This window comes from Spizellomyces punctatus, assembly GCF_000182565.1.
Source record: "Spizellomyces punctatus DAOM BR117 chromosome Unknown supercont1.7, whole genome shotgun sequence".
In the NCBI taxonomy this organism is placed as follows: Eukaryota; Fungi; Chytridiomycota; class Chytridiomycetes; order Spizellomycetales; family Spizellomycetaceae; genus Spizellomyces; species Spizellomyces punctatus.
In genome coordinates this window covers 678,142-694,301 of record NW_015971543.1, presented here as the reverse complement: position 1 = coordinate 694,301, position 16,160 = coordinate 678,142, and the positions used below count along the sequence as shown (strand labels likewise).

Here is a 16,160-nt window from a genome sequence, read left to right as displayed (position 1 = left end):
TGGACCCTAAATCCCTAAAATCTTGATTGCGAATATCGCGACCATGGCACATCTATTCTTATCTACGTCGTAGCCCACTCACAGATCTCTTAGATAGAGGTACACGTTTATGTACTTAAATTTCTAGTACGGTCGATATTGAGTATAGATCTAATCAGACGACGCGCAGCGTCACAGATCCAACCAAGAAGAGGCGCTAAACGGGGAAATTGACACGCAATAGGTATTCAACGTCCTATTTCTGTGCCCTATTCGCAAAATATCCCTTCACCTGTAAAGTCGGAAAATTAGCTACAACTCGCAAGAATATATTCCAGAAGTCAAAATATACCTGATCTCCGCCAAACACCATGCAGACAGTTTGCCACACTCCGAGACCCACCCTATAGAAATGAACAGAACTTTTAGCGCGCGGCCGTTACAAACACTGCTGAGGTGTACTCACCGTGGAGTAACTCCACGATAGAAGCCCTTGAAGCCATTTTGTTGGTAAATCCATTTGGCCGCGGAGCTGATGGTCATCTTTTCCGGTCGACCAGGCGTTTTGATTTGACTCTGCATTTCCACGCGGATGACTTCAATAGGCTGATTCCAGCAAGATAGACCACCGCCAATGGCGGAAGCCAAAATTCTCTGATATGGGGACAGTGGCTGCTTCGCGTCCTCATTACCGGTGGCCTTACGAATCGCGTTTTCGGCAACTCGAGACAGACCAAACCGAGATCCCCAGTTTGTACACTGTCGAACCGCAACGGCGTTCACCCCTTTGTTAATTCCACGAATACCCTCTCGCGCAAAGATCTCACGGGCAACTTGGATGCTCGACTTGCTCGGGCCACTCCCCGAACCCTTGTGTCTAGTCACCTCAACGGTCTTCATGAACGTGCAGAAGCCCATGGTCGCATAGGCCTATCACGCACCGAAAGCAATGGTTTAGGTACAATTGAACTGAAAAAGGATGGTGAAGGTTTACCTGAGCTATACCACCACCCATACCGCCCACCACTCCTGCCCAAGCGGGTCCAGCGCCAGCCACTTTTGCAAGGTACTCAATCTCCGAAGCTGCAAAAATAAGGACTGCGCCTTTCGTGCTAGCTTCAATCCAGGCCCAGGGAATCAGGCCTTGATAGAAACCAAAAGGTCCACCACGTTTCCATGTTTTGACAACTGCTTGAGGCATTGTGTCTCCTCGGTTGGCAGCCATGTGAGTTTTAACCACCTTTTAAGAATTCGTTAAGATAAGAACGGTGCATTAAAGGCCACCGAGTCGCAACCACAAACCTCAAAAGGCTGGCCAAGGGTTGACACCTCAAAGAGATTGAGTCCCGCGCCGATAGCCAAGTTTATTGGCTGGATGGGCTTCTTCTTGAGAGGTGCATTGGGGTCCGAGGGTGTAGTGTCAATGGCCATTTTGGCAAAAGTCTTGCGCGGATGGGTTCAAAGATGATGGCGACAAGGAATGGCCGGAAGAGCGGGGGGAGATGGGATCGACCATTTTGCCAGAACGGCAATATGAAACCATTTGAACCGTTCGAATGCATGAATCTCAGAAAGTACAGTACAGTAGTCCAAGCAATATCAAAGAATGCGTTGAAAGAACCAATTTTGCGGCAATACAAAAGACGTATCCATACTATTCAGTATCTATATTTTCTACGTAAACTCCTTGAATCTTTTGAGCAACGACTTTTCCCCACTTATCCAAGGCCTCCTTGTCACGACCCAGCAGCGAGACTACCACTCTGACATTCCCCTCATCGACGCGAACACCGCCTGGTCTCCACCGCGGATATGAGCCTATCTTAATTCCTTCCAACTGCACTTTTTCCTGGATATCAGTTAGAATAGGGGCGATGTCGCCCTCAAATAGGCTTGTTCCGATGAGCACACGAGAGTAGCTTGGCAAGGACAATGTTGGCCGTACGTGTGTTTCAAAATACCGATCAATCAGGACGCGGAATAGCTTTGGAACGCCTACAGAGTGTCCTTGTTAGCTTGACAGTCTCATGGACTGGCGCAACCTGTGATTCCTACCAGGGAGAATATGAACGTTTTGATTTACAATCACCAGAGGAACCCACAACTGCGTTGACGGAAACACTACTCTTGTCCTTTCCTCGCCATTAGGGTCTACTGGGAGTAGCGCCATGCGCTTCCTGGCTTCGGTCATCACCAAGGGGGCCGGATTTGTTCGACTCTTACCATCTACCAAGGTAAGCGGCATTATCATTCTCATCTTTTCGAGAGTTGGCTCGTGATAAGCGAGTGGTAAATCGAATGCCTTTGCGATCGATTGATACGTGATATCATCGTGAGTTGGCCTAATAACGCGGAGAACTGAGTTTGGTATTTCGCTGAGACGCAAACGAATAGAACAATCTGCCAAGACATGATCATACCGCGTACCCTATCCCGCCGCTTGTAAAAACCCAGTGGTATTGCCGAGATAGCTCTCTCACCGACTCTATAATATCTTGCTCCACATCGGGCACCACTTGGATGCGTCGGAGGTCAAGTCCAAAGTCAAAGCATTTCTTTGCTTTAGAGGATAATAAGCCTCAAAATTAGCATTGCAATGAGACCTCCTGAAAGTGATTGTGCTTGAATACGAACCCAGATAGTTTGAGTTGGTATCGTGGGTTTTCCCGTTGAGGATTTCATCTCCAATAATAAGACATGCCACGCTTTGGGAGTTGGTCTCCGATTTCGGAATCCCGGAGAAGGTCCGGCAGGATGAGTAACTAACGGCCACGGGTGTGGTCAACTGGCCCCGAAGGCTGGTCAGCCGAGATATCGCTCGTTGCATTTCCCGATGCTACAAACACGTCCAGCCTGCAAAGAGCTCATCTTTGGCTGCGCCCGTCACGGGAACTGGCTCAATTTGGAATGACGGGATATAGCTTACGTAACGCTCCAGTGCAGATAAAAGGACCTCCAAAGTCGGGCCTTCCATACCCTTCACAAACAGCATCTGGACCAACATCATCTTACGAAAAATATCTCACACGCAATAGAGAATATGGCGGACATGACCCACCACAAGTTTTTGAAAGCCCCCTACACGGTCGGTATAGTAGGAGCAGCATTCTCGGGTGGACAACCACGCGGAGGAGTTGAACAAGGTCCTGCGCGTCTCGTGGAGTTTGGGCTCCCGTCTCAACTGTCTTCCCTTGGTTGGAATGTTGATATCGATGAAAAGTTTCCTACATACGAGCACCTCCGTCCACCATCCGATCAAGATATAGGGAAGCTGAAAAATGCACGATATGTCTCCGCGGTCACCAAATCCGTGTCAGACTCTGTAAAATCGCTCGTTGCAAAAGGTCATCTTGCTCTGACGCTGGGCGGCGATCATTCCCTGGCGATGGGAACTATTAGTGGAAGTGCTGCCGTATACCCAGATGTTGGTGTCATTTGGGTCGATGCACACGCGGACATCAACACTCCTGAAACGACCGAAACTGGTAACCTCCATGGTTGTCCAGTCTCCTTCCTAATGGGGCTACCCGGCGCACGAAATATCCCGTCATTTGAATGGCTGTCACCCTGTCTGCCAACAAACAGAATTGTATATATTGGGCTTCGAGATGTTGATGTACCAGAAAAGAAAATATTAAAGGATAACAACATCAAAGCGTTCAGCATGCACGAGGTTGACAAATACGGCATCGGCAAAGTCGTTGAAATGGCATTAGACTACCTTGGTCGCGACAAGCCCGTTCACCTGTCATTTGATGTCGACGCGCTGGACCCAAGCGTTGCACCTGCAACGGGAACGCCTGTCCGCGGTGGACTGACGTTTAGAGAAGGACATTTCATCTGCGAGGCGGTATACGAAACAGGAAACCTGGTTGCGGTGGATATTATGGAAGTCAATCCTCTTTTGGGTGATCAGGCGTACGTCCTTCAAACCATTCAGATCGGGTGCTCTTTGACGCGAACAGCGCTGGGGGAGACACTCTTGTAGGGTTTAATTGGAAAGATGGGCGTTACGGTCGATAATATAAAATATTTGTATATACACGAATGTTTGCTCTCTCGCATCTGCCGCTATCTGTAAGAAGCGTGTATGCTCAATCACACGTCTATTTATTGTACAGACAGCTAAGTCCTAAAGCTTCTTTCCCTGGAGAACAGTCCCAACAACCGTTGGTTGCTTGCTCCTTCCTTCATATCTCCCCGCTTCTTCTTTCCTTTCGATTTGGTAACCGGTGCCTCCTCAATGTTCTTTTCAACGCCAACCCTGAAGCCCATTCCGCCCCTTCTCCCGCTAACATCCGCCGTGCCGCCATCATTAAATCCAGACATGGACGAAACAGACCGCTTCTTTCTGGAAGGAGAGGTGGATCCCGCGGCACCTGACCCCGTCGTTGACCCACCTTTAGCGGAAAGCTTCATGAATATACGGGACGACTCAGTGGTTCGCGAGATCTACACAGACGTAAATGTGAGCCCAAACGGCACAGATATGTATGGAATCTCTGGTGCTGACCATTTCGACCCTTCCGGGGCTTCTCGCCCTTAATGCTTGACGGGAAAGTTTAGTCATGGCTCTCGCTCTTTTTCTTTCCATCATTTGTGCCAAAACATCAATTCTCTCTTCCTCGAATTGCATTGGTTTCTCAGAACTGATGCTGAGTTCGGCTCCAAAAAGCTCTCTTCTGACTCCACTCTGTCCTTCTTCAACGTCATCTGCTTCATCAGTCAATGGCCATGTGCGATATCGTTCCAACCTCGCTCGCTTTGTCTAAGGATTAGCGCCGACTGTAATCTCCAACTGTAAACAAAATAGAGACGCACCTTAGCGCCCGTTGTCACTGCCGCATCCATATCTTCCTCGTCGCTATCCTCTCCTCCCCGATCACGCTTATCACGGGTCCTAACTCGATGTACTTTTCTCGTGAGACCAACCGCAGGTGCCTTGCCTTCTGGTTCTGGATCCTCATCCGACGACAAAAAGCCCTCCTTAACGGCACATGTGCTTTGAAAGCACCTTGCAAAGGCTGCCGTCTCAGGATTCGCCGCTGCATGGCACATGAATTGATTATTTCAGTGACCGGTCGCATGGTGAAAACGCAGCACAATTGAACTGACCATACATCTCCAATCCCCTCGCTTCATCACCAAGGCTTTCCCTCTCCTCAATAAAGCCTCTCGCTCGTATCCGTGCGAGTAAGAGCTCATCATCCTCATCGCTGTCATCTAAAAATCCACCATTTTCTGACCGTCTTGCTTTGCGCTTTCGCAAATTGCCAGTGGTTACGTCGTTCAACAGCTCCGTAATTTCTTTCTCATGTTCTTCTTGAACTTGTTGCCTGACACAGCCACTGTCAATAAGTCTTCTTTACCCGTGCATTACAAAGGGTCCCACCTATGAAGATCCAAAATCTCTTGGAACCCTTGGGAAATCTCCTCGTCGCTGACGACCAGGTCCTTATCATCCTGATCGAGAGCTTCGCCAACCTCATCTCCATCTGCACCGCCAAGGCCGAAAAACTCGTCTTCTTCCTCTTCGGCCTCTGCATCGACATAGACACTCTTCTCCTTTTGTCTTTCAGCTCCCAATATAATGGTCGTGCTCGATTCCGCGCGGTTACTAACAATATCCGGAGGATCTCTCATGGACTGCAGGGAGTCGTCCAAAGGATCCGAGGTATGCAGCAATTGGGAAAATGACGTGGGAGTTGAATGCTCACCGTTGTGGTTCTCTTGATCCTCCTCCCTTGCATCACTCGGATTTTGCTCGCTATCGTCACTATCACTCTCATCAACCATGCGAGCAGCCACTTTCTTGTGCTCTACTCCCACACTGTCCTCTTCATCACTACTATCTCTCAAAAGTGCTGCAAACACGTCATCGTTTTCGTCCATGCCACTTCCAGCTTCCTGTTGTGAATTACGGACGTGTTCGTCATCAAATTGCCCAGACAGCATATCCAACAACCCTGAGTTCTCATCTAATGCGTCTCTCGCTCCTACTAGCCCTCCTATGGCCCTCAATTCTCCCGCACCTGCTGGACACGTGGCATCCATATCGTCGTTCTCGTCTGTCAATGTGAGCGATGCAGGTTGTTGTTTCGCCTTCTCAAAGAAGTACATCAAGCTTCCTGCCTTAGGCTTTCCCTCTTTGCCCTTCATTCTTCCCACCCTTTTAGGTGCGGCTGGACTGGGGGCTGGAACGACCACGGCCGGCGGTCGTGGAGGATCTGTTTCTGATTCATCAACCGGCACTGCTTGGGTGTCTTGTGTATTCAACAGCCTTAGATAACTATTAATATGAGGCATACGAAAGTGCTGTCATGAACAAAATAGTCACTTACTCTTGTGACGCAGTATCAAAACTGTAGCTGTAATTCAAATGTACTTTATGATTTATATCCTGACTCTGGACCTCTTGCCTATTATCGCGCATGGCGTTCAACAGGAAAGCCTAGACACGAGATTGACGCCTGAGCATGTGTTCTCTTGGTACTGCAATGAGGGAACCTTACCTGAGAGTCGGCAGTGTCCGCCCGGTCCTAAGAGTTTGCGATACGCCACCAGCAAACATAAGGATGGGCACTCTGCGACTTAACAGTAAGGATGATCAACTCACCTCATCTCCATCATGAACACCCGTCTCGTCTCTACGTGCTTCGGCCTCGCTCAAATCACTTGCAGCCCTGTCTCGAAACAACTCAGTGAACGGTCTCCGCGCATCATCACCGGAAAATAGTCGACGTGCCGCAGGGCGTCGGTCACTTGTCTCTACGTCATTTTCGTTGGTTCGGTCTCTCATGTCTTCGCCCTGAATTGCGCAATATTTGGGACGGTCATATTATACCGAAGGGTAGAGGGAAAGTGTAAAAGTAGCTGGAAACGAAAACGAACCTTGCTACGATGGTTAGCATCCTCTTCCGTGCCAGCTACCAGTACAGCCACGTCATCGTCCTCTGCATTGATATCTCCTTGACCCTCTTCAATTTGATCCGTCTTCCCTTCTCTCTCCGCCTTTTCTGCCAGCCATGCTGCCCGACGCTCCTCCTTTCTCTTCGCTTTCTGCTTCTCCCGCTCCTCAAGGGCAAGACGCCGCTGTTCTTCTTCTTCTTCCCTCCTTTTTTTGGCCTGCTGGACATTCCGCTGAATCAACTGCTGATTCAATAAAGCCCGTGAACTCATCCTCATCGGCTGCGCGAAGGGGACTTTATGGCTCGCTGTTGACTCGGGCTCACCCTCATTTTGTTTCACTTGAATAACTTCCAAAAAGTCTTCCTCTTCTCCTTCATCATCATCATTGAGGTCGGCTTTCAGGACCAGACGACGGGCTATTGCTCGGTTATTTTCTTCGATGCTTCGCAAATTAGATTTGGAAATGATTTTGTCCACTTTGAGGGGCAGTGGTAGATTGGGATTTCGGCTCTTGGGTAGTGGTAGTGGTAGGTGACTTTCCTCAGGAAGATGTTCTTCCGGAGCAGATTGTATAGCAGCAGGTGGTGGCGGATTTTCTTGAGATGGCGATTCCTGGAGTGGCGGCTCATGAGATTGTGATTCTTCAGGTACACTATTCGCATCGACGTCATGATTCGAAGGTGTTGTTTCAAAGTTACTAGTCTTAGTTCCCATTGTACCAGACCTTCACAGAACGTCAGCGAGATATTCTGAACAACCTTTTGCTAATTGCATTTGCCATTATTACCGACTGATACCCCGAGCAGCAAGAAAGTTTCCTATCGTCAGCTTGCTCTGCCTCTGAGGCAAATCAACAATGGTGCCTGTGAGACAAGAAACGAATGAGTTTGATTTTCCGCAACTCCATACTTTTATAAGACGTACTTCTCAATAACCGTTCTGTCTCCTTCCGTAGCTCAAGTAGCTGCTCTTCAGACGATTGCTGACATACCGTAATGACCCGATGAACACAAATATCAAGAGTACAACCCATAGCTTCATTACACTCACATCCTTCCCATGTTTGCTTCGTCTTTTGGAGCTGGATTTGGGAGGCTCTTCGTACAAAGCGTTGCCATCCGAGTCGTAGAGCACGTCAGAATCACTCTCTTGATCGGCCTCTGGCGACTGATTCCTTGATGAATTTCTCTGCATAATCCCTTCAGAGACATTTGGTAGCTCGTTATCTGAATCATCCTCAAAGAGGGAATCAATCACATCATTTGCGGGCCGATCTTCAGTTCTGCTATCATTAACATCCGCGGCCGCTGAATCTGAAGGATTATTCCTTGCACGCATTTTTTCGGCCAGCATTTGCAATTTGTTCGCTGTGATGGACTTTGGCGAAACGTCATCCCCATTTTGAACGACATTATCAGATGCTTCAATCCTTTTTCGCATCGCACCAATACGACCGCGCGGTCTAAATGATCGAATATCAGGCTCGTTGTCATCGGTATCGTCAGTTTGGCCGTCATCGTTTAGCATTGCGGTTGGCGGTGAAGATGTCGAACTTGGCGCGCGGTGATCCGTATGCTCAGGTAGAACACCAGCATCTGACGACTGAATACGTGCGGGGAATGTTCTTGTCTCATCGTCATCTTCTTCTGACCCTCCATCTTGGTGTATCAGCGAGTTCATCACGCCTTCCACCGCCTTGCCGTAGGTCTCTTCAATACCCTCCATGGGTATCGGCAAGTCAAGCAGTTGCATCAGTCCGCTGTCCATAGCATTGGATGTATCACCACTGCCTTCTCCATCAGTTTTTCTTGTGTCTTCGGCAGACTTTCTTCCATACGTACGAGCTGGGCGTCGCTTCGGAGGAACCACATCAGTTGAAGAGACATCTCCACCTTCCGTATTTTTTGGCAGAACCGCTGAAGAATCCTTCAAAATGCCATCATATGCAGCTGCAACTTTTGCACTGCAGCCTTCAGTTTCGAGTATGCCTTCGAGGTTTTCAGGTGACGTTATGTCCATGACGGAATGCAACCTGCAGGTTAGAAGAAAGATGCGACCGGTGCCGCCAGGTAATTATGCGGCCAGATACCAATAATAAATGAAGAATGAATTGGTCGCACTACAGCTGCTTTTGAGCCGTTGTTATTGTTGTCATGCCCCAATACAAATGGTGCAAATGCTGGTGAGGAAAGACGAGAGACGCGATCATGTCTGGTCTAAGCCACTGACTCAATGTCCGACTGGCACGTCCGAGGAGGCAGACGTCGCGTCTGAACAAGAAAGACTTTCTGCGCTTTTGACATCTGTTTAGCTTTTCGCCCGATGCTGGACAATTGGCATCAACTGTAGACAAAGAAGACGGCCTCCATCAAGCTAAAGTGCCTTGAGGGGGCCCATAGCTAGATCTGGCTAATACTCTTAACATTTGCATATTACTGGGGTCGTCTGTTATGTCATAACGAAAACTGACAGGAAGAGCAGAATCTGTCGAGTAACGACTAACGCATTGCCCGGATACTCTTTCCTCTTAGAATTTTATTACTGTACTGAATATCTTACTGTACATAACTTGCAAGAGGTCACCCAGGTTGACTTTTGATTCTGGTCCATTGTAATAAAAGTACTTCGTATGGATCCATTGGGTACTATTAACTACTTGCCTCTACTTTTTGAACGACAGATAACTGTGAAACAACGTTCAAATCTCATAGCCTCTCGCTCTCAGCGAACAACATGTTCAAACGTCGGGAGCGCACGTAAGCAGCGGAATCACGTTGATCATTAGTCCATATATAGCTTTATTACAATCGGTGGTTTACGTTGCCTGCTCTTCTTCGTCGTTTCCGAGGGTTTTCCTTGAACCATCTTTCTAGAGATTCACAGATGAGATATGACCGTCACCAATTCAGAGGAATATAAACAGTTTTTTAACTCATACGCTGAGGATATGCGAAAGGTATGTTTGGAGTTTTGCTCCATGACTGCCCCCGCCACACTCCTCAGACCCGTTTGTCAGGAGGCGCACCAGGCTGTTTATACAGGCATTCCGCACAAAATAAAGCATCTTCGGCATTTAATGGAAATATCTCCCTTGATTAATTCAGCGGGCATCAGTCATGTCCACCGGATCTCCCCAGCAAAACGGACGGCAGGGTCAGAGAGGGACCCCTCATCATCGAAGAAGCGACGTATAGAGAATGAGGTGAAAGGAATGGAAGAAGACACGAACGAGTCTGTCAAACAATTGCATGTAGAGATGGAAAATTTCCATTCTGAATCTGTTCCGAGCAATGCAAGCATTGTGGAGATAGTGCAATTGCTCAAACCTGAACTGTCTGACATGATTGATCTGTGCGGGAAAATAAAGAGCTGGCTTCAGGCAAGCACACTCTCGCCAAGCATTAATGAAACTTGGCTAATGGCACATGTCTCATTCAGTTCAATCTTCTCTATATCGACGACGGCCGTACATTTGCGAAGCTAGTTCACGAATCGATCTTTAAAGAACTGACCGCTGCAGAGGACTCGGCGCTTGCCATCGCAGACTCTATCCACCAGTATTTCTCCAAACGGGCAACACTTGTTACCAGCTGCGTACAACATAAAAGAGTTCAGGATTTTCAAGAAGCAGTGAAAGAACTCGATGCGCTGGAATGGTTACATATAAAGTCTACCTTCAATGATCTTTCCCTGACCTGTGAGTGTTTTTGTCTTGGCAATATTAGCATTAATCGCTGATGGACTACTTCAGATGTCGTGCTCTTCACTCGAATAACAAAAGCCTGGACGGTGCTTGAGCCCCATCGACCGTGAATACTCCCGTCATACAATCATAGACTCATCATAAACAGACGATGTTAAAGACAGTGTACTATATTCTGTCCAGTTCATTTACAATCATGTATCTAGAGAATAAAATGTACAGGTATCTGAACCAGACTAATTGGCTTTTATGTCGCGTCATCGCTGTTCTTGCTTGAAAAAACTGCTGAGGAGTCGCTACAAACACTGCCGAGTGGCTCTTCTTGCCATCCCGCGCGCGAAACAGCAAATGTGGTACAATCGTCAAACCGAGATCCCCTATGAACAAGTATTTCCGAAGCAAAGAAACAGTCTTGAGGGCATAGCAATGCGGTATTTGACGACGCGGAGATGTAGAAGACGACGCAGGCAGATTGAGAAAGTACCTAATGATATTGGTAGGTTATGTATATAAGTAAATGTGATCGATGCCACGAAAGCAAACGACAGGAACACACCGAATGCCTTCAAATAGAGCTCTATGATTTGGATGACCTGAAATCCCTCCATTATCAAAGGTGATGGCCTATGGAGTTGGAAAAACCATAAATTCTTTCGCTGCCTAAGATCATGTCATCCTCGCAACACGCACCACATCTACTTTACGCTCTCCAATGTGTGCATCGAGGACCTCTGCTATCACCGATGCCTTCCACCAAGCTTTCGGGTCATCTTGCAACTGTCTATGTATCCGGCAATTGATGTTCAGCACGGTTGCAGTCTGCATGGTCTGTATCCATGTCGCCTTCCTACGACTCAGAACTCACGGGTGGTCTAAGCAAGTCACGTTGGATGAATGTATTCCCAACTTTTTGCAACTCTCCAGAAGTTCCTTTTTTCGTACAGCGCCTATCCCATCCGCGTTCCCTACAACGCAGCACAGCTTGTTAGCGTGTACTGCCGTAGTTTCACACATGGTGCGTCAACTCTCACACCTGAAGACAAACATAATACGGAAACCTCAGCACCATGCTCAATCAATTGCACTATCGTTGGTCCGAAAAACATGCACTCGTCATCTGGGTGGGCTGTGACAAGAAGGACAGAGAGTCGATTGAATTGCTTTAAAGGCGGTCGGAGAGGTAGAGGAATAAATGAACTGCGAAATGCCGAGGTCGGACGGGAAAATAGGAAGAGAAGGTATACGAGAGGACCCGTGGAAAGCGCTATTATCAACAAGGGAAGTACGAGAATGGGCAGCATCGTGTGTAGTGTATTGGCAATAACAAATGTCACAACACAATACACCAGGGAATAGACTGGCGACAACCAGCCCGGAAAAGCCAAGTAATTCCCTCCTTACAACTAAGTACCACTAGGCCCAATGACACATGCAATACATTACGGTTGTTCTAAACGGGTAACTAAGCCCACCACACGAGAGAAATCCTACTAAGCCCTTGATTCCGAAATTCTTGGATGTTCAGATACTAATTAAACCAGAATTAGACTCGGAATACGGGCGTGGGAAAATACAAAGATAATGCATACCTGCAATCGTAGCAATATAGTAGTAGCAGCGTTTGCAAGGGGTTATGTTGTTGTAGTCGGGTGGGCGAGGTCCTTGGCACCACCACATCTGTATTCTCATGATTCGACCGACAGTCGTGATGAGAAGAGTTGCACAGATGCTTGCGAGTCGAGGGATAAAGAAACAAGAGGGAAGAAGAACAGCGGGGGTTTATATAGAAAAAAGAGCGGATAGATTGAGTCATGGAGCGTCATGCAGGTGGCATCTGCAGAATATTCCTCTCATAGATGGCTGCAAAGGGATAGTAATTGCAATCCGTTCATTTCGCAGGTATTGGACCCGTCTTTTTGTTTATCTTCGTGAGGTTCACAATAAATGTGGTTAATTCAACTGGCTGCAATGCTTCGTGGCACTGACATTTCTATTTTCCCACACCGTATGTCACAGTCCTGCTGCATTGTCCTTCGCGCAACGAGATTGTAAGGTCATGTGACAGGTTATGTAATGGGCCCGATCATGTCGCCTTCTACAATGCATTTGGACGATAGTCTAACCCTAACGCTACGGATATCTAAGCTCTCTATTTGCAAGGATGCAATATCCTAAACTGTACACAGGAGGATGAACATGGCAACGCTAGCTATTGCTTGCCTTTGCACACAACGTCCAGTGGCCTTGTGATTTGACTGAATGATTACTACTCAACCGCTTGCTTCAGGCTAAATATTTGATGATAATGCCGATCGAGGATCAATGGTGCATGAAAGCGTCCGCCCACGTTCAGTAACGTATCAGAGATGAAATTCGGATTCACAGGTCACACCGGCTTCGTTCTACTCGATGTCATCGTAACTGCTTTGGCATCTCCTCCGTTCGAAGCTGATAATCCGTAAACACCAAGCTATTGTCCAGGCCCAGTGATATGATTGAGCTTTTCCCCCGCCATTCGTTGAATTTTGCCACTATGACTCGTTTGGCTATTGCAATGCAGGATTAGTAACGTCCCTCGCGAGAAATTGTTGCACATGCAGACATACTATGGCCGCTCAATGATTGTGCAGGTCCCTGTTGTACGCCGGTGTGTCTCACTGGAGAGTTGAAAATCATGAGCTGTTTGCGGAGAAAATGGAAAGTCCTTTTAAACTTACTGTCCCAAATGGCGACAGTGCCATCCCGGATGTGGCCGAGAGAAACCAGATATCCGTTGGGATGCACAGAATGATGTCTATATTTCGTGCTATCTGACCTACTCGAATCCTCGCTCGCGCCTTCATTCAGACCAAAAGTCAGAACAACCTTTCTCTCCCGTTCATCCCATAAGCGCATCTGGTTCTTGCTTTCCGCGAATCTGGACGATACAGCACCAAAATGAGCGAATCGTTGACATGACAGGCAGTACAGGACAGGACTTTTTCCAACTTACCCGAGAAGCAACAGCTGTGGATGTGTTGGAATGCCGCTGATGTCCCTGATCTACATGATGGGATGTTGAAAAATGTTTGCGCTCTGAAAGTTGCAGGTACTCTACTTACTTTTCCCTCCATACGTTCGAATGGTAGCGTATTTCTCCCTTCAGCCAGAGACCATCCAACCAGTCGCGAGTCCAGACCACCAGAATATAGTACCTCGCTGTGCGGATTGTAATATATTCCCTGGACTGCCGAGGTATGCTCCGTGTGAATGCTAATATGATTGACCTTGGTATAGTCATCCTGATTCCCCCAAAAGGACCCATCAAAACTCCACAAGAACTGGAAAGTGAACGAGACATCCTTAAACGACGTGGCTAACGACTCAGAACACACCGTAAGACTTACGATCTTCTTGTCCATTCCACCAGTTAACCAACGGGTTTTGTTCCCCAGATTGGCGAACGGGTATATAAGGGCAATGCCTCTATCGTGGGGCATGTTGTTTCTTAGATGCTGTACTTTGTAGGTGAATTTCCCCTGTCATGCATTTGTCAATAGAAATATCGGGGACGGAGGGTTGGGGACAGTCAGCGCACCCTTTTTACTGAACAATCATAAAGGAGTGCCAATTGATGGGGAACAATGGACGCCTTATCGCCTTTGGTGGAGTTTTGTGCAGACTTGTCGGCAGCAGCAACAGCAAGGACGTTTGGGGATACCCAGGCCTGAATCCCGATTTACTTATTCAGTACTGAAGACGGTAGAAATAGGAATTGATTCACTTACAATATCTTCGGACCAGTAATTCCTCAGTTCCTCATGTAAAACTGACTGGAATTGACTATGGCGCAAAAGACCCATTAGCGACAAACGCCTACGGTCACTTTAAACAGACATGATACCTCTTGCCACGTTGGTCAAATAAATGCAGATGGCTAGAAGGAGCAAATTAGTAAAATGTACCAGATACCATTACCAAAGAGTAGCACCAATTGTAGCATACCCGTCGAGAGTAGATGCTATGACAGTATCTTGAACTGGACCTGGGTTCTCTGGTGGTAATAATAGTGATCGAGGCTTTCGCGTAAACTCTCCGACCTTTCTGCGGTTGAAATTGTACAACGTGCATATCGTGCGTTTCGTCTCAGGCTGCCAACTGGAGGACTCGTCACGGCCATTTTCAGTGCTAGATTTTGTCTGACGTCGAGAGCTCCCTTGAGGCGAACTGAGTTCAGTATGGCCTTCGGACGGCCCGGCCTGTACCGCCGCTGGCGTGTCCTGCATTTGCGACGAATGATTATGTTTGGATCGTGGAGATCTGCCATTTATTGTAGACCGCGGTGATACTTCAGACGCCGATTTTGCCGCCGCTCGTTCTAAAAGTCTTGTGAGCCTTGCAATCCTCCGAGATGCCCGGCGAGCTTTGTCGGTGAATATAATAAAGCGATGCCGCTGCCTTTCCATCTGAATGGCTAGTTGAGCAAGACTTAGTCCCTCAGCCTCTGAATCTGATGATTCCTCTCCGGAACTGGAGCTTAATGAAGATGCTTTATTTGCGTTTTCTGATCTTTGAAGTGGCATTTCATCCGCACCACGACGGGCTACCATAGAACCCACCAACTGCAGATCTTGGTGTTGTGAAACAAGGCTTTCAAATGGATCTGGAGGCGGTCTCTCCTCACGAAGGTTCTCACCATGGGGATTTGGCGATGGTGACCTTCTGCGCGAACCTTCGCGGATGACTGGCTCGGCAATGGCGACTGGCTGATCTTCCTCCTCTTCCTTGACTGGTATCACCTCTGGACTGGAAGACGGTGAATCCAGTCTCGGCCTCTTGTTTTTGACGTCATAATTCACTGGCTGGTGGCCAAAGTCATGGCGGTTAGTCCCAAATAGATTTGAATCTCTTGAAGAAAAAGGCCTCTTTCCGGTAGCCTAAACGTAAGCATGAGTCTAGTGCGCTTCTTCCGGGGTGTTGCAGTACCAATCTTCCAACCTCTCGCCCAGTATGCCAGGAAGGTGGTCTTCGTGGGGATTCGCCAATTGACTGATTTGGACAATACCGAGCCCAGTGCCCCATTTTTCCGCATCTAGGACAGGGCGTGGTCGGAATAACGTTTCGGTCGGGGACGAAGCGCCCTCGAGACCTGCTACGCTGCCCAGAACCGGGGCCATCCCATAACGGCGTATGGTCTCGAGAGTCCGCTCGGAGAATTGAGCTTTGAAATACCGAGGGAATGCTACCAATGTTACCCCGCTCCATCCTGTAGCACTGCCCAAGAGCAGAAGAGCTTGGATGTCAAAACAACTTCATTTCATACTGATTAGGCTAAATTACAAGTGGCTGTGCTTCGTGTCGGACTTTACAATCATCGACAAATGTCCTCAGTGCTTGCATGTTCTTTACGTCCAGTGTTTCCAGCAGATCTTAAACACACAGGTGTCGTCTTTACCCAGTACATCATTTTAATCACTCTCCAATCTCGAGCGGAGGATCGGACATGCAGAAATGGTTGAGAGATGGCTGCAGGAAACTGGATGGGCGGTTAGTTGTAACGTCAGATTTTTACAAAACGAAGCCCAGCAGA

General features: G+C 47.9%; 7 protein-coding genes across 7 annotated transcripts; 2 read left to right on the top strand and 5 right to left on the bottom strand.

Annotated features, from left to right (window-relative positions):
- Window positions 1-11: 11 nt before the first annotated feature.
- Window positions 12-1,465, bottom strand: SPPG_04580 (uncharacterized protein). Its single transcript, XM_016752817.1, has 5 exons — window positions 1,282-1,465; window positions 974-1,219; window positions 446-909; window positions 332-383; window positions 12-271 (listed from the first exon to the last, which is right to left on the bottom strand). Exons 1-5 carry the CDS (start codon window positions 1,408-1,410, stop codon window positions 236-238), a joined length of 927 nt encoding a protein of 308 aa, XP_016608288.1. The 5' UTR covers window positions 1,411-1,465; the 3' UTR covers window positions 12-235.
- A 105-nt stretch (window positions 1,466-1,570) lies between these two features.
- Window positions 1,571-2,810, bottom strand: SPPG_04579 (molybdenum cofactor synthesis domain-containing protein). Its single transcript, XM_016752816.1, has 4 exons — window positions 2,614-2,810; window positions 2,407-2,539; window positions 2,035-2,321; window positions 1,571-1,974 (listed from the first exon to the last, which is right to left on the bottom strand). Exons 1-4 carry the CDS (start codon window positions 2,804-2,806, stop codon window positions 1,634-1,636), a joined length of 954 nt encoding a protein of 317 aa, XP_016608287.1. The 5' UTR covers window positions 2,807-2,810; the 3' UTR covers window positions 1,571-1,633.
- Window positions 2,811-2,956: 146 nt separating this feature from the next.
- Window positions 2,957-4,114, top strand: SPPG_04578 (arginase). The gene has a single exon (XM_016752815.1). It carries the CDS (start codon window positions 3,020-3,022, stop codon window positions 3,965-3,967), a length of 948 nt encoding a protein of 315 aa, XP_016608286.1. The 5' UTR covers window positions 2,957-3,019; the 3' UTR covers window positions 3,968-4,114.
- On the bottom strand, window positions 3,984-9,068 carry SPPG_04577 (uncharacterized protein). The gene is made up of 12 exons (XM_016752814.1): window positions 7,939-9,068; window positions 7,813-7,870; window positions 7,676-7,751; window positions 6,871-7,612; window positions 6,596-6,787; window positions 6,492-6,518; window positions 6,321-6,430; window positions 5,372-6,259; window positions 5,095-5,315; window positions 4,801-5,024; window positions 4,493-4,741; window positions 3,984-4,431 (listed from the first exon to the last, which is right to left on the bottom strand). Exons 1-12 carry the CDS (start codon window positions 8,905-8,907, stop codon window positions 4,105-4,107), a joined length of 4,083 nt encoding a protein of 1,360 aa, XP_016608285.1. The 5' UTR covers window positions 8,908-9,068; the 3' UTR covers window positions 3,984-4,104.
- A 710-nt stretch (window positions 9,069-9,778) lies between these two features.
- SPPG_04576 (uncharacterized protein) lies at window positions 9,779-10,739 on the top strand (the record flags this gene model as incomplete). The annotated part of the gene is made up of 4 exons (XM_016752813.1): window positions 9,779-9,844; window positions 9,905-10,138; window positions 10,327-10,585; window positions 10,640-10,739. The coding sequence occupies 4 exons, from the start codon at window positions 9,779-9,781 to the stop codon at window positions 10,699-10,701; spliced, it is 621 nt and encodes a 206-aa protein (XP_016608284.1). The 3' UTR covers window positions 10,702-10,739.
- Window positions 10,740-10,741: 2 nt separating this feature from the next.
- Window positions 10,742-12,335, bottom strand: SPPG_09204 (uncharacterized protein). Its single transcript, XM_016757361.1, has 6 exons — window positions 12,181-12,335; window positions 11,625-12,119; window positions 11,457-11,556; window positions 11,282-11,372; window positions 11,148-11,215; window positions 10,742-11,075 (listed from the first exon to the last, which is right to left on the bottom strand). The coding sequence occupies exons 2-6, from the start codon at window positions 11,890-11,892 to the stop codon at window positions 10,760-10,762; spliced, it is 843 nt and encodes a 280-aa protein (XP_016608283.1). The 5' UTR covers window positions 11,893-12,119; window positions 12,181-12,335; the 3' UTR covers window positions 10,742-10,759.
- A 311-nt stretch (window positions 12,336-12,646) lies between these two features.
- SPPG_04575 (uncharacterized protein) lies at window positions 12,647-15,850 on the bottom strand. The gene is made up of 11 exons (XM_016752812.1): window positions 15,569-15,850; window positions 14,576-15,507; window positions 14,475-14,507; window positions 14,359-14,413; window positions 14,169-14,297; window positions 13,978-14,109; window positions 13,693-13,911; window positions 13,584-13,633; window positions 13,309-13,508; window positions 13,198-13,248; window positions 12,647-13,137 (listed from the first exon to the last, which is right to left on the bottom strand). The coding sequence occupies exons 1-11, from the start codon at window positions 15,833-15,835 to the stop codon at window positions 13,004-13,006; spliced, it is 2,202 nt and encodes a 733-aa protein (XP_016608282.1). The 5' UTR covers window positions 15,836-15,850; the 3' UTR covers window positions 12,647-13,003.
- Window positions 15,851-16,160: the final 310 nt, after the last annotated feature.

Excerpts from the sequence above, each read along its gene's own strand:
- SPPG_04580 (XM_016752817.1), bottom strand. The coding sequence starts at position 1,410 with ATGGCCATTGACACTACACCCTCGGACCCCAATGCACCTCTCAAGAAG. Across the intron at positions 1,220-1,281 it reads CCCTTGGCCAGCCTTTTGAG|GTGGTTAAAACTCACATGGC; the intron begins GTTTGTGGTTGC and ends AATTCTTAAAAG. Across the intron at positions 910-973 it reads TGGGTGGTGGTATAGCTCAG|GCCTATGCGACCATGGGCTT; the intron begins GTAAACCTTCAC and ends GGTGCGTGATAG.
- SPPG_04579 (XM_016752816.1), bottom strand. The coding sequence starts at position 2,806 with ATGCAACGAGCGATATCTCGGCTGACCAGCCTTCGGGGCCAGTTGACC. Across the intron at positions 2,322-2,406 it reads TTTACAAGCGGCGGGATAGG|GCCAACTCACGATGATATCA; the intron begins GTACGCGGTATG and ends CCGCGTTATTAG. Across the intron at positions 1,975-2,034 it reads AAACGTTCATATTCTCCCTG|GCGTTCCAAAGCTATTCCGC; the intron begins GTAGGAATCACA and ends GACACTCTGTAG.
- SPPG_04578 (XM_016752815.1), top strand. The coding sequence starts at position 3,020 with ATGGCGGACATGACCCACCACAAGTTTTTGAAAGCCCCCTACACGGTC.
- SPPG_04577 (XM_016752814.1), bottom strand. The coding sequence starts at position 8,907 with ATGGACATAACGTCACCTGAAAACCTCGAAGGCATACTCGAAACTGAA. Across the intron at positions 6,431-6,491 it reads CGGACACTGCCGACTCTCAG|GCTTTCCTGTTGAACGCCAT; the intron begins GTAAGGTTCCCT and ends TCTCGTGTCTAG. Across the intron at positions 5,316-5,371 it reads GAGATTTTGGATCTTCATAG|GCAACAAGTTCAAGAAGAAC; the intron begins GTGGGACCCTTT and ends TGGCTGTGTCAG.
- SPPG_09204 (XM_016757361.1), bottom strand. The coding sequence starts at position 11,892 with ATGCTGCCCATTCTCGTACTTCCCTTGTTGATAATAGCGCTTTCCACG. Across the intron at positions 11,373-11,456 it reads GTGACTTGCTTAGACCACCC|ACAGTTGCAAGATGACCCGA; the intron begins GTGAGTTCTGAG and ends CCGGATACATAG. Across the intron at positions 11,076-11,147 it reads GCTCTATTTGAAGGCATTCG|GTACTTTCTCAATCTGCCTG; the intron begins GTGTGTTCCTGT and ends CAATATCATTAG.
- SPPG_04575 (XM_016752812.1), bottom strand. The coding sequence starts at position 15,835 with ATGGAGCGGGGTAACATTGGTAGCATTCCCTCGGTATTTCAAAGCTCA. Across the intron at positions 13,912-13,977 it reads GTGGAATGGACAAGAAGATC|TTCTTGTGGAGTTTTGATGG; the intron begins GTAAGTCTTACG and ends TTCACTTTCCAG. Across the intron at positions 13,249-13,308 it reads CACTGTCGCCATTTGGGACA|TGAGACACACCGGCGTACAA; the intron begins GTAAGTTTAAAA and ends TCAACTCTCCAG.